General features: G+C 40.3%; 2 protein-coding genes across 3 annotated transcripts in view; both read left to right on the top strand.

Moving 5' to 3' along the window:
- Window positions 1-12499, top strand: part of LOC141761192 (uncharacterized) — a 34972-nt gene that overhangs the window by 17703 nt on the left and 4770 nt on the right. The gene's annotated exons all lie outside the window — the stretch shown is intronic.
- LOC141760717 (uncharacterized) lies at window positions 122-3004 on the top strand. 2 transcript variants are annotated; one of them, XM_074623766.1, is made up of 5 exons: window positions 122-300; window positions 743-1146; window positions 1448-1509; window positions 1605-1753; window positions 1850-3004. In XM_074623766.1, exons 1-5 carry the CDS (start codon window positions 168-170, stop codon window positions 1933-1935), a joined length of 834 nt encoding a protein of 277 aa, XP_074479867.1. In that variant the 5' UTR covers window positions 122-167; the 3' UTR covers window positions 1936-3004. The 2 variants fall into 2 exon arrangements, with proteins under 2 accessions (XP_074479867.1, XP_074479868.1); XM_074623767.1 differs by lacking the exon at window positions 122-300 and having other exon boundaries at window positions 619-1146.

Raw genomic sequence — 12499 nt, forward strand, 5'->3', positions numbered from 1 at the left:
TGCAGGATTTGGGTCTTAAAGTTCTTGTCTTCTAATGTTAATAGTGTCATGTGTAAACCACACGACTCCATGCAGCAGAATAATTTCATGTCATCATTTAACATTTGTTTTTATGATACAGTCCCTTAACTACATCAATCACAAGAGCAGTTGGAACTGTAGCAGCAATGGCGATTGAGTTCAATCCGGGTGCAGCAATCCCATCGGCTAATAACATTACTCAAACCTTAGTAGACGCTGTGAATACTACCAACAGTATCTTCAACGTGACCATAGATCCCAACTCAGTCACAGTAAGAGGTAAGTAAACACAAAACAATATTATACTCTAATCAGTATCTAAACAACGTTTCGTGCTGCTCATGCTGTGTTTTTAAATAAGTCAGCAACAAATTGATGTTGCTATACAAGAAATAAAGACAAGATTCATAAAGACAGCTTTAACAGTTTTCAGTGTTGTGCAGTTCAATCCATCCATTAAACAGTGCTGTGTGGAGCAGGATGAGCTATTTTCTAAGCTAACTTGTACTGAATCAGAAATCTTGTTAATTATATTAGCCAATTCAGAAGTAGATAATATGCTAAAAGGTCTGCAAAGCCAAGTTTTTGTTAGCCTTTTATGATGGTTCTTAAAGGTGTGTGAAACTGGCACCAATGTCAGTTTGACATCAAACAAGAAATCCTTTTGGTTTGGGCACCATTGCGTATTTACATATTCTTTAAATTTATGTTTTTACAACAGCTCCACCTACAACTACAGCACCTCCAACAACCGTAACCACAACTGCTTCAACTACAACTGCAGCACCTACAACAACCGTAACTACGACTGCTTCAACTACAACTGCAGCACCTACAACAACCGTAACCACGACTGCTTCAACTACAACTGCAGCACCTACAACAACCGTAACTACGACTGCTTCAACTACAACTGCAGCACCTACAACAACCGTAACTACGACTGCTTCAACTACAACTGCAGCACCTACAACAACCGTAACCACGACTGCTTCAACTACAACTGCAGTACCTACAACAGCTGTGCCTGTGACTTTCAGATCTGTTCAAGACACATTTACAAATGACTTGCTGAATTCATCATCTACAGCTTTTAGAAATCGAGCTTCAATGATAAAGAGACAGGTAAATTTCACCCTTAGAATAAAATCTGATGGTACACCTACTGAATTATTTCATGGGAGAGCTCAAGCACCCACTCAAAGAATTTAACACTTACTAGACAGTCTACATACTACTGTACATATATAAGGTCACTTATTCAAATTTCCAGTAGGAATTAATGACAGAGATATCAAGGTGAATATATCAAGACAAATATAACTACACCTTCAGCTCACTGTACTCGTATACGCACAGTTCAGTGTTCCAAGGCAAAAGTAAAAGTAAAAAGTTTTTTAAAAACATTTTTTTTCTGTTTCTCTAGCTTGAACCTCCTCTCAGCATGGCCTTCTCGTCCTTCCGCGCATTGAACGTGGTGTCATTCAGGTAATTTGTTGAGATTCACTGTGTTATCCTACAACTTAAGAATAGTGGCCTGAATCTGATATTTGAAACAATAATTTTTGTTTCTCCTTCTGCAGTAATGGATCAATCATCACCAACGCTTTACTTAGCTTTGTAAACACATCTGTTCCTGATAACACTCAGATTGCGAACACTTTGATCCAGGCAGCTTCAGACATCACCGGCTTTGACATTGAAATCAGCTCCATCAGCGTGAATGGCATATGTAAGCAATACTGAGTGCTACTTGATCAAAACTTTCAAAGGTTACACAACTGCTTGTTGAACTAATGTTTTGTTTCCTTTTTCTCCTCATTTACAGCTTCAAGTGGAGTAAGCCACAAGATCAGCCTCGTCACCGCATCCTGCCTGGTACTGTTGTCATGGCTACTGTCAAGCCAGCAATAGCATCAGTGCTGATTACCATTTGAATTGCCATTGAGACTGCGATCACTGGTAATAAAATGATTTTGTTGTCAGTAAAAATACAAGATTCTTATAGTAAATGTCTTGTACATCTTCGTTTCACATCTTCACAGCTTACTATTAAATATAACTTTGCATTGAATGGACACATTAATTACAGTGGATTAGGTATGTCTGTCGAACTGAACACATTTCTGTGAGGGAATGTCCAGGATCCTGGGCCAGACCGAATGACACAGCCAACTGGTCCATTGAATCATCACTAGAATAATAAACAAACAATATAACATTAAGCCCTGGGATGTCAGAAAATAATGTGTTCTAGCAACATTTAACTTAGTGACAGTTACTAATCCTGTCTTGTTTAGTCACGCCAAACAAGTAATCAAGTATAAGTAACAAATAAAACCAGCCACACTGAAGAGTAAAACCGTAAAATCACCTAGTAAATGCGAGATTTCACAGTGGACTTTTTGGGAAGTTAGTCTTCTTCAAAATAAAAGTAGATCTTTGTAATTTGTACAAGGAAGGATTTATCAAAATGCTGTGTTGTGTCTATGTTTTACTTTGAAATTAAATTGATCTCAATATTTTTTAGTCTCCATATGCATGTAAAATTCATGTTTAGGTTTCACTTGATACCACAGCATGGCATAACATGGCATAGCAATATCCCAGAGCATATTGTAAAGGGAACAAGTGTCTTAATGAAGGAACACATGTAGCTCATAGTGGGCTGCACACCCCAACCGTGTACCAATGCATCGATTTTTATCATCATGATATACATGGTATATATGTCAGAGCTGTTCATTTTTTGATTTATACAAAGTGTAAGTATCTAATCATGCATAACTGTATTCTGTGAGATTTCTTTTAGTTTGTACAATTTCTATCAGAAACTTTACAATGATCAGAATACACAATCTTTGAAGAATTTAAATTGTCTCGTTATGTTTTGCAATTTTTTGTGGTAAATACAAAGTGTATTAGGGCATATTTAAGGTTAATTCATGTTAATGTTTAATTAAAGCACCACTGTTAATCAAAATCTACTGTGCCGTCCTATCATTAAATATAACAATAGCGTCTTCCAGTCAGCCGGTCTCAGCCTTTGTTGTGTTAGTGAATCAGGTATGTTCAGAAAGAGAGAACTGGGAGTGGTGTGTTTACTTTCCAACGAGATTCTTTTATCTATTCAAACATGCCAGGCAGCCTGAGAGATACATTCTTCTTAAATCACCTCAAACTCAAAGTATCCACCAGCGTCAAAACCATCATCATGGCTGTCAACTAATTTTTCGTAATGGCTCTCACTAAAAAAAGAAGCATTTTAATAGACTTAAGGATACTACAGCAAAAATAATGTTTACCATAAACCTTCTTAGAAACTTGCCATTTAACCATTATTTGCAAAGCTCTTCTTTTTTAGGTTGACAAAGAAACCCCTCCTGTTATCTTAAAGGCAAGCCTAAATATGTAATAATGTGATCCGGCGGTGATGGAATCCTAGATAGTCTGCAAACTGAGAGAACTGATCACCGTTGAATGGGGGACCATTATCAGTTTTCACAACTGTTGCTGTTCTGGTCCCCATTCCCAGCCTGTGTCTTGTCTGGTGAGCTTGCGCAGCGGTTCTGAGATGGAGGAGAAGTCTTTGATAAATCTGGAGCAGTAGTTGGCCATGCCCAGCAGACTCTTGATTTCACCAGGATTTTGTGGATCCGCAGCGTGCTGAACTGCAGCAACTTTCTTAGGATCAGCCGAGACACCCTGTGCAGAAAAGATGAAACCAAAGAACTCGAGCCTGGACTTGTTAAACTCACATTTTTCACGATTGAGTATGAAACCGCTCTCTTTGAGTCTCTGGAACAGTGCTCGGAGGTTGTTGTCATGTTCAGTCTGAGAGGCACCATAGACGATAATGTCATCGCTGAGGTTCTTCACACCAGAGAGACCTTGCAGTGTTTGGCATATGGCGTTTTGAAATACCTCAGCGGCGGAAGATATGCCAAAACTCAGTCTCTTATAACGCCTCAGTCCGAGGTGAGAGGTAAATGTCGTGATGTATCTGCTGCCTGGGTGAAGCTCCAGCTGGTGGTATCCAGCTCTCAGATCCAGTTTGGAGAACACCGTTGCTCCATTTAACTCGTGTATTAAATCATCCATGGTGGGAGTTATGTGGCATTCCCTTTCAATGGCCGTGTTAGCTTGGCGCATGTTGACGCAGATTCTTACTTTGTCAGGGTCTTAAGGCTTGGGAGGTGTGACAATAGGTGAGACCCATGGTGTCGGGCCTGTGACATCTTCAATGATATTATCTACCTCCAGCTTCCGAAGCTCATCCTCGACCTTCTGGCGGATGTGGAATGGCACACGTCGATGTGGTTGGCATGTAGGTTTGACGTCAGGATTTATGTGAAGCTTTACCTGAACGTTTTTCAGCTTTCCAATGCCTTGGAACAGCTCAAGATTACTTTCCACTAGCTCGTCTGCTACTGTGCGATACTGTGGTGTGGATGATACTGCTGTGACCACCTTAATCAGTCCTAGTGCTTTGGATGTCTTGTAGCTGAGAACATTGAATCTGTCACCTTTAATCACAAAGAAAGTGCACGTTGTCCTTTTCTGTCCCTTTACCACACTGCACTTGAAAGCACCACTAACAGGCAAAGGAACATTGGAGTGGAAGGGGTAGATTTTGGTCTTGGTGGGTCTTAGTTGTGGACATGGTGTCAGTTTCTCAAAACTTGCTTCCGCAGCGAGAAACGTTGTCGTCTCTGACCGGGTGCCGGTGTCTTCCTGCGGGCGCAATCGGTAGACGATAACGTTTCTCTTCCTGCTTCAGCCCCGGAGGCTAGAGCAGGAAAAGCCAACTGTTTTTGAGCGATGCTCGTTCATGTCTATTTAGTGCGAGCAAGCGCGAACCTGACGCTGACTTTCGTTGACTTAACGGCCACAGGTGTCGCTGTTAACAAGCATTTCTGAAAGTTACAAATAGTCCCTTTAATGTCTCTGGATTTTGAGCAACATTGTCTTGCAAAGTGATTTCGTTTACCACAGGCTCTGCATTGTTTATTTTTAGCAGGACACTCACCATCATGAGGGTATTTACCTCCACAGTTGCTGCAGCGGTTGTCTGGACGTCGTTTTTCTGATCATCTGCTATTATTTGGGTTTTTCTCCATAGTCTTTTGATCCAGCATGTTGACTGTAGCAGCTGTGCCCTTTTCTATGCCAGACGCTTGCATTTCAGACAGTTCAAGTGTACGTCCATGGTCAAGAAGCTCATCTAAGGTTAGCTTGGGCTCCCTCAGTGCTTTTCTGCGCAGCCTGGATGATGCAGAGCTTAAAATTTTCTCCTGGTTCCTGCAAGGCCTTCCTGAAGATGTACACTTGACACTGCACATTTTTCTTGGGAGAAAAGTATCCAGATAGCTTCTGCTTAGTGTCTGCATATTTGTCATCTGCTGCTGCTAATGTGTCGTAAATATCATGCAAGCGTTCTCCTGCTAAGTGCAACAATAGTGCTTTAAGCCTAGTATCTCCGCTGATATTCATTGCAATGGTGTAATTTTCAAACCTTTGCAGCCATTTATTCCAGCGAGGTCCGACCAGGGTTAGTTTTGGTATCGAAAAGTGGGAGAGAAGCCACGTTTACTGCCACGCTTGCCGCGATGCGCCGATAGCCACGTTTGTTAATGTTAGCTTAGCCCACTTAGCTTGTTCCTGCTTGTCCGCTTGTCAGTGTTTCTCCCTCTTTTCTCCTCGGGAAAACAGCGGTGACCGTGTTGCCTTTTCGTGTGTCTTTCCTTTACTCCTCGTCGCCATTGTAATGTTTCTGTAGTGTGGTTATGCACCAGGCCGACAACGACGTACTGAACAGAGGCATTGCTTTATTGACCGCTCTCCGCAGGCACTGTACACTCCATCTCACTAACTCGTTGTATATATGCACGCCCAACAGTTGGCGTAGTTTGACTGCGAAACACTCACTGATACTCTGAACATCACAGGGATCACATGCCGTCGCTAAGAAACAGAGGGAGATTACGGTCCAGGCCTGATGGGCAAAAGCATTCTAGTCACACAAGAAGCAGGCGGTCATGGAGAGCTGTCATGCTCCACAGATCGATAAAAATGAACTGATCAACAACAAGGTGATCGACCCACGCAATACGGAAATATTTATTTATATTTAGCGACTATGCCTTAAAATTAAAAGTGATGCAAGAATTTGTTACGGCTCTTAATTGCTGTAACGTTACGCAGTTACGGCGGGGAAAAGCTCACTCCGGTAGGCTATACCGTAACGATACATTTTGAAGGGAAGACGTCTGGTAGTTTACCGGGGCAGCCGCTCCTCCTCTCCCGCGGACACAACAACAAGCAGCCGTGGAAGCTAACATTAGCTAACCTTCCTTTGAATTTGAATCGGACATATCAGCAATACTGCATTTACTTTTGGCATTACGTTTCCGACCTGACGGCTAACCACTAACGTTAGTTAGCAACCAGCAACACACTATTAAATAGAAAGCCGTCAGGGGTCTAATGTTAATGTGCACCTGCCCGACATACAAAGAGTTGCTGTGTGAGTGGTTGTACTCATAACAAGACTAAAATCCAAGTCTCCAGTTTTTATATTAACGTTATACCTGTTGAGGAATCGCTAACGAAAAAATCAAGAGGGACTCATGCCTTGACTTGAACTCCGACCAGAGTGTCAACCAAACAGACCCTGGTCCCCCAAGTCAAATCACACTTATGTCTGATCTAACGTTACCCATTCTATAACACGAGATAATAATAAACAAATCTCAGAATAATACGTCATGTGATAATGGTATCTGGTGGTCGGACTCTGCAGGGGTCTAGTATAGTCAACAAGAATGTACAAACAATGCGGAATCTACGTTGATTACAACGGCTGCATAAGCGGTTTTGCCCCCTGAATGCGCACGCACCCAGCAATGTTTGTATACAAGAAACCCGTCTATTGGTGCCTTCAAATGGGGTCGTGTCTGCCGTGTTCACGAGAAGAGTCCATTTGAACGACCTCGTAAGTGTAAAGTTTCTGAAAGCTCCAAGTTCACGAGTTGTGACGTGTTTGTTGACGTTGTCAGAAATGGCGGAGGCCATGGAAGTTCATTTTTTGGTGCATAATAAGTGAGTATATTGTAATTTTAGTCGTATATTGTTTTTCTTTGCAATTTTATAATATTTCTGAGCAAAATATTGATATTCCCAAATGTCTTTTACTCAACATGTCCATATTCACTTGCAGCGGTAATGCAGAAACTGAAACCTCTCTTCTCTGTTTACTCAAATGAATTTGAAATGTACATCAGAACTCTTGAATCTCCTATTTTATTTGCTACATATAAATTGAATTAATTGTAGTGGGCATTTTGATTTTGTTTCTTTTATATTTTCATATTTTTCTACGTTTGTTTGTATTCACAAAAATTTCCAAGTAAAGTGGAAAAACAAAAACCACCAGTGACTTCAATATTATGTTTCCTGAAAATATCAGAGCTGAATAGCTGGATTTTTTCACATTAGACAGTCAGATGTCAGAAGGTAAGAAAAAATACACAGTAATATAAAACAAAGCATGTTCCACAATTGGCCACAGTATCATTTCAAAAAAAACATTTTGGGGTACATCTTATTATCAGATTGTACTCCCAACACAATATACCTAATGCATCAGGGATAGTGTGTCTTGAGTACAAGTTATGTGAATGTAATAAGTAATGTATGTATGTGTTATGTTCCAAATTTGCTGCATCAGTGCAGTGGTTATATTTAGGCCTATGAGTCATATGATTACTGCCTTCTGTCTGAGTTATGAAAACCAACATAACCTTGACTAACAGTAATAATAATAATAATAATACATTTTATTTAGTGGCGCCTTTCTGGACACCCAAGGACACCTTACAAAAATCTGTTAAAACATAGACAGATAAAAAACAATATAAAAACAACAGGACATGACAGAGACATATTTGTACAAACACATAGGATGGGTGATGATGAGTTCTAGAGAGAGTAGGCCAGTTTAAACAGGTGGGTTTTCAGGAGGGATTTGAAAGATGTGATATTGTCAGACTGCCGGATGTGTGGGGGGAGTGAGTTCCATAACCTGGGAGCAGAGCAGCTGAATGCCCTGGCTCCCATGGTGCTGAGGCGTGAGGTGGGGGTGGTCAGAAGTCCGGCTGATGATGAACGGAGGGAACGGGAGGGAGTGTACTCCTGGAGGAGGTCTGTGAGGTAGGTGGGGGCGAGGTTATGGAGGGCTTTGTAGGTGAGCAGAAGGTTTTTGTTGTTGATCCGGGATTTAACAGGGAGCCAGTGCAGCTGGATGAGGATGGGGGTGATGTGGTCGGAGGATTTGGTGCGGGTGATGATCCGGGCGGCAGAGTTCTGAATGATTTGGAGTCTGTTGAGTAGTTTGATGGGAATGCCAGAGAGGACAGCGTTGCAATAGTCGATCCGGGATGTAACAAAAGCGTGAACCAGGATTTCAGTGCTGGAGTGGGATAGTGATGGACGGAGTCTAGAGATGTTGCGGAGGTGGAAGAAGGCAGTCCGGGTGATGTTTTTTATGTGAGATGAAAAAGAGAGTGTGCTGTCCAGGGTGACCCCAAGACTCTTGACATGGGTGGAGAACGGTACTGGGAAACCATCAATGGTGATGTTTTGAGCAGTGGTGTGTTGAGTTTTGGAGATGTTGTTCTTGGAGCCGATGAGCAGGGCCTCAGTTTTATGGCTGTTGAGTTTTAAAAAGTTCCTGCTCATCCAGCTCCTGATGTGTTGAAGGCAGGTGGTGAGGGAGGCGGGTGGCAGGGCTGCAGTGGGTGCAGTTGAAATGTAGACCTGTGTGTCATCGGCATAGCAGTGGAATCGGACATTGTGATGACGGAGGATAGTGCCAAGGGGAAGGAGGTAAATGATAAACAGGAGTGGACCCAATACTGACCCCTGGGGGACACCCAGTGAAACAGTGGAGCACCTTGACCTGTGATTACCCAGTTTCACAAATTGTAGTCTGTCGGTGAGGTATGAGGAGAACCATGTGAGTGCAACACCGGTGATACCAATATCAGTCAGACGTGTGATGAGTAGTGGGTGGGAGATGGTGTCAAAGGCAGCAGTGAGGTCGAGGAGGATGAGGATGGTGAGCAGTCCAGAGTCAGCTGCACGGAGGAGGTCGTTGGTGATTTTGACCAGGGCTGTTTCAGTACTGTGTTTGGGGCGGAAACCAGATTGGAAGGGTTCATGGAGGTTGTTTGAGTTGAGGTGGGACTGAAGTTGGGCGGCGACCACTCTCTCAAGGGTTTTGGAGATGAAGGTGAGGTTGGAGATGGGCCTGTAGTTGTTCAGATCAGCTGGGTCAGCACCGGGTTTTTTGAGGGTTGGTGTAATTGCAGCAGTTTTGAGGGTGGGGGGTACAATACCAGTGACCTTTATGTAATGGAGGATCAAATGCACATTGTATAAAAGTTTTGAGCTGCATTATTGTCTTTTGAGTTATTTATTTATTTATTTTTCCTGTTGAGCAGAATTTGAATTGTGCAGTTTTGGAAGTACGAGATAAAACTAATCTGCCATGAATGAATGCATAAGTCACAGGTTCATCAACAATGTTTGATTGACAGGTGACCTAAGGAGGTGTAATGCAAAAACAACACAGAGATAGACTACGCAGCTAAAGACGTCACTGAAACTACAAGCTAAGCATCTTGATGATAAACTGTAAAATAGAACAGAAGGATAGATGGACACTGCATATCAATTATGCTGCTGGACAATGTAAGCTCACTTTGAAAGAAAAAAGTAAAACTTAACATAAACATATTATTTAAGTTGTTTAAGACACTTGATAAGAAACATAAACCAGACAAACCTGATCTTAAAAAAATGTTTGGGTAGGAGCACTTCCTGGACTCAACTAGAGTTTATTTGAGGTGCTCTCTGGATAAAGATACACGTAGACACAAAAATCACAAGAAAGAAAATACATCACTCAACCCACTTGTGAAACATGTTCAAGAAACAACAGTATAAAAGGATATCTGCAGGTCTCGAAAAGTCTTAAAGAGCTTTGAATTCATTGAAAAAGACTTGAATTTCATTTACCAAATTTAGAAATATTTCCTCTTGCTTGTCGTAGGTAGCGATTTCAGTCATAAAAAAAGTAGTATCCGATTGTTTGCTGTCAGAGATCACACACTTAAATCCTTTCTTGTGGAGTTTCAGTCAAAACCAGACTTGGACCAAACAAGTGTTTATTTAAGCAAAAGCTTCAATAAACTTGAAAAAAATATATCATTTAAAATTGATTAATCAAGCCATCTATTTTACGCCGCTTATCCAAGACCCAGGTTGCGTTCATTTATTTAATTATCATTGCAAATTATTGTTGAATACTGCTGGAAAGTACTGAAAAACTGTGATAATAAATAAATTTAGGCTGTATCCTCCCCCTACTGGTTTTCCATCATACTTTCATACTTTGGCTAGTATAATCATGAAACTGCGATTAAAGTTCATTGTGTGGTATTAAAAAGGTTTTAAAGGGTGCTTGTACACATACATTTGGGCATCTGGAGTTCCTACCAACCCACAAAGTATGAACTAAGACAACCCAGTCAGTTGTTTTGTGGGCTGCCTAGATCAGAAAGCATGTGATTCAACAAGCCATTCAGATTTGGCTTGTCTTCCTTTGTTACATGCAGGCTCATTAGAATATGCCGCTCCCATCCAAGTATCTCTTCCCACGGCAAGCTGTGGGGGGAGGGAGGGTGGCACTAAAACGGAGCGTTTGACAGAGGGTGGATAGAGTAATACGCCTGTAAATAAGCCCGTATAAGCAGCTGCAGTGCTTATACAGCAACAAAATGCTGCCGTTGTTGTCTTCGTTTAATGTGTCCATATACATTTGATTGTACTTTAACTGTATTGTATTGTATATTTCTATACATATTTCCTCCAATAACTTCAAATACCAAAAACAATATTTGTTCAATATGTATGAATATGCTGTTCTTTTTTTTTCGTTTCTTGCATTTCTTCCCACACCATTACTACTTCACCAGAAATCTATATTGATTTGTTTGTTCTAATTTTACTGTTACACTGGAGGAACAGCAACCGGTTTCACAGGAAAAAAGAAGGGATTATGCTATGATACTGAGCCAAGAAACTGACAAATTGACAGCGGACAGCCTGCATCCTATAATTTGGTTTTGTTAATTGCTAAGGTGTAACAACATATCTGAAAAATGTATCATCTATGAATCACGTCATCAGCATTTATTCAACTCCAATATAAAGGCCTTAATAGATGTGGACTGTCACATCAGGTGAAAGGTTTGCAATATCACAGATGTGATTGTGAACGGGACTGAATTAAAAGAAACTGAAATACTTTAAAACATTAAAAGCAGATAGAAAGAGGGAATTTATAACTTTTCATCTTATATCTTTTCATTTTGGGTAAGTACATTTTTAATTTTATATGCTTTTGTACATGTAAACATGGTGCTGTGTGAGAGAGAAAGACAGAGAGCATGCATGTGTCTGTGAACTTTTTTTGAGTTTATTTATTCATTGTATCAGTACATCTTATTATTATGTTATTTCTTACTTTTAGGAAAAGTTCATGCATTTCCATTTCATTACAAATGATATGTCATTATAATATATTTAAAGTGACAATAAGCGATTGTCACATGAGGTCATTAACATTTTTTATTGTGTTGTGAAATGCTGTTGTAGGGTTCTCTTTAACTGATATTATATTTATTCCACAATTAAAAGTGCTATATAACTTTTTTCCCCATCTCCACTCACATGGCACATGTACCCTTTCTTTACGCAGTGTTGTAAAAGATAGTTTTAGATACAAGCACACTAACATCCTATTATCAAATTCAGTTAAAAAAATTAATAGGAAAAAATAAAATAAAATGTGATGCATGTGGTTGATGGTTGTGAACAGTTTTTGTATTTTTTCAGAACGCCAGAGAAATCAAAATGTTGTACAATATATTGAAACATAGATGACTTTTACAGAAGTGAAAGTTGCATTTTATCACACTTGTTTTAAAGTATAAAAGCTATGTGGTTCAGGACATGGATTACTATGAGGTGTACACATACTGTATTATATATAAAATCCTCTCCCTTTGGATGTTTTGTATCCTTTGAGATATAAAGACTAAACGTACTGCTATAGTGAATACTGTTATTTGCAGATTGGATACTGTGTGCTACTTAAAAAGTAGTAATTCTAGTCATTAGTAACTGCAGTGCAAAAGTTTTTGACATGCTGTTTCTGTGAGTAAGTGTCTGTATTGTTTGAATTTCTAGAATCAAAGGAAAACCAGGATGGGTGTCGGACGGATCATATCAATTTTCCTGATTATAATAGGTAAGCTGAGTGATGTTAAACCAATTGGCCTTGAAGGTTCTTGATAGAAATTAATCTAAAAGGTGGAGGGTAAAACACTACTTGAAGTTGGAATTCTTTTCT

This window comes from Sebastes fasciatus, chromosome 22 (genome assembly GCF_043250625.1).
Source record: "Sebastes fasciatus isolate fSebFas1 chromosome 22, fSebFas1.pri, whole genome shotgun sequence".
NCBI classification, from domain to species: Eukaryota; Metazoa; Chordata; class Actinopteri; order Perciformes; family Sebastidae; genus Sebastes; species Sebastes fasciatus.